Genomic DNA, 1,094 nt, shown 5'->3' with positions numbered 1-1,094 from the left:
CCTTCGATTGTGTCACCCCTTTGCCCCACCCTCTCCCCATCCCTACCTCCCCTTTCCTCTACTTCTGCAATAGCGCCAATTGATGTCCACTGATTTTTGGTTTCTCAAAACAGGTGTTGCTTTTGTGCTATGTCAGTTGGAGTGTTTGTGAAATAAGGCCTTACGTATTAAGACAAGTGGAGAAGGTTTTTCATCCTTTGATTTATTTCGCTAATGGCCTTATTTGCGATTCATATATACCAGGGTGCGTGCTACTGATTACTCGATTAAGTAGCGAGTAAATTTTGCGAGAGGCTGTTGAGTCAAATTGGAAGCTTCAATCGTGCAGACACAAAAACAGTTGTTGATTAGATCATTTTACAGATAGAAGTAGATTATGTTGGTAGGATTTCTGCAGATCTGCCCTTTTTACACTTGTAGCAGTCCGTGCACGTTTTATTCGTGTCAGTGCACTTCACCTTTGTTTTGAACGGCTGGTGTGCGTGTTTGAGCGTGTCTGTGGTCGAGACGCCAACAGGAGTAATTAGTGGACAAGACGTCCACACTGATGTTTGTATTTGCCGACACGCATGAGTAAATCAGGGGGTAGTGTGTGAGCACGTGATGGCTGGCCAAATGGCTGGCAGTGAGTGCCTAAGATACGGTGTGGAAAACTGCGCAATTTAAATGACTGCTTACATTGGTGATTAACAGTACACTTTGAGTACCCTTATGCTTGGTTTCGGCAGTTCAAGAGAATTAAACGAGGGTGCAGGGTTGAAGGATGCACGAAAATCAGGCATGAAAATGAAGGCTGGTGGAATATCGAGGCCGTACACTTGACAGCTCTTCACACCACTGCCCAGGCTGCCACGCACTTCTACACAATGCCAAGCGATTGGTAATACTTTACGGCCCAGGTCCTAATTTGACAAATTTTAAGAGTTTGCAACAGCAATTCCGTAGTATTGCAAAGAAACACAAAAGGTGGGCAATTACGCTTACACCGGACGCTTGCCATTGTAAATTACAAACTAACTAGACATCTCTTCCCGCATTTATATCCTCCCACCAACAACTGCCTTCTTTCTAGATACACCATCCACTTTTTCTTA

General features: G+C 44.2%; 1 protein-coding gene across 1 annotated transcript in view; it reads left to right on the top strand. All coding sequences in view use genetic code 11, as the record gives it.

Moving 5' to 3' along the window:
- Positions 1–884, top strand: part of EGR_09739 (60S ribosomal protein L6) — a gene marked incomplete at both ends in the record, with an annotated part of 3,244 nt that extends 2,360 nt beyond the window's left edge. The window contains one exon of the mRNA XM_024498988.1: positions 705–884. Coding sequence (XP_024346589.1) covers positions 705–884 — 180 coding nt within the window. The remainder of the gene's footprint in view (positions 1–704) is intronic.
- Positions 885–1,094: the final 210 nt, after the last annotated feature.

The sequence above is a fragment of the Echinococcus granulosus genome (genome assembly GCF_000524195.1).
Source record: "Echinococcus granulosus chromosome Unknown EG_S00164, whole genome shotgun sequence".
Lineage (NCBI taxonomy): Eukaryota > Metazoa > Platyhelminthes > Cestoda > Cyclophyllidea > Taeniidae > Echinococcus > Echinococcus granulosus.
Note: the sequence above shows the minus strand (reverse complement) of the source record. Positions and strands in the feature narration are given on the sequence as shown.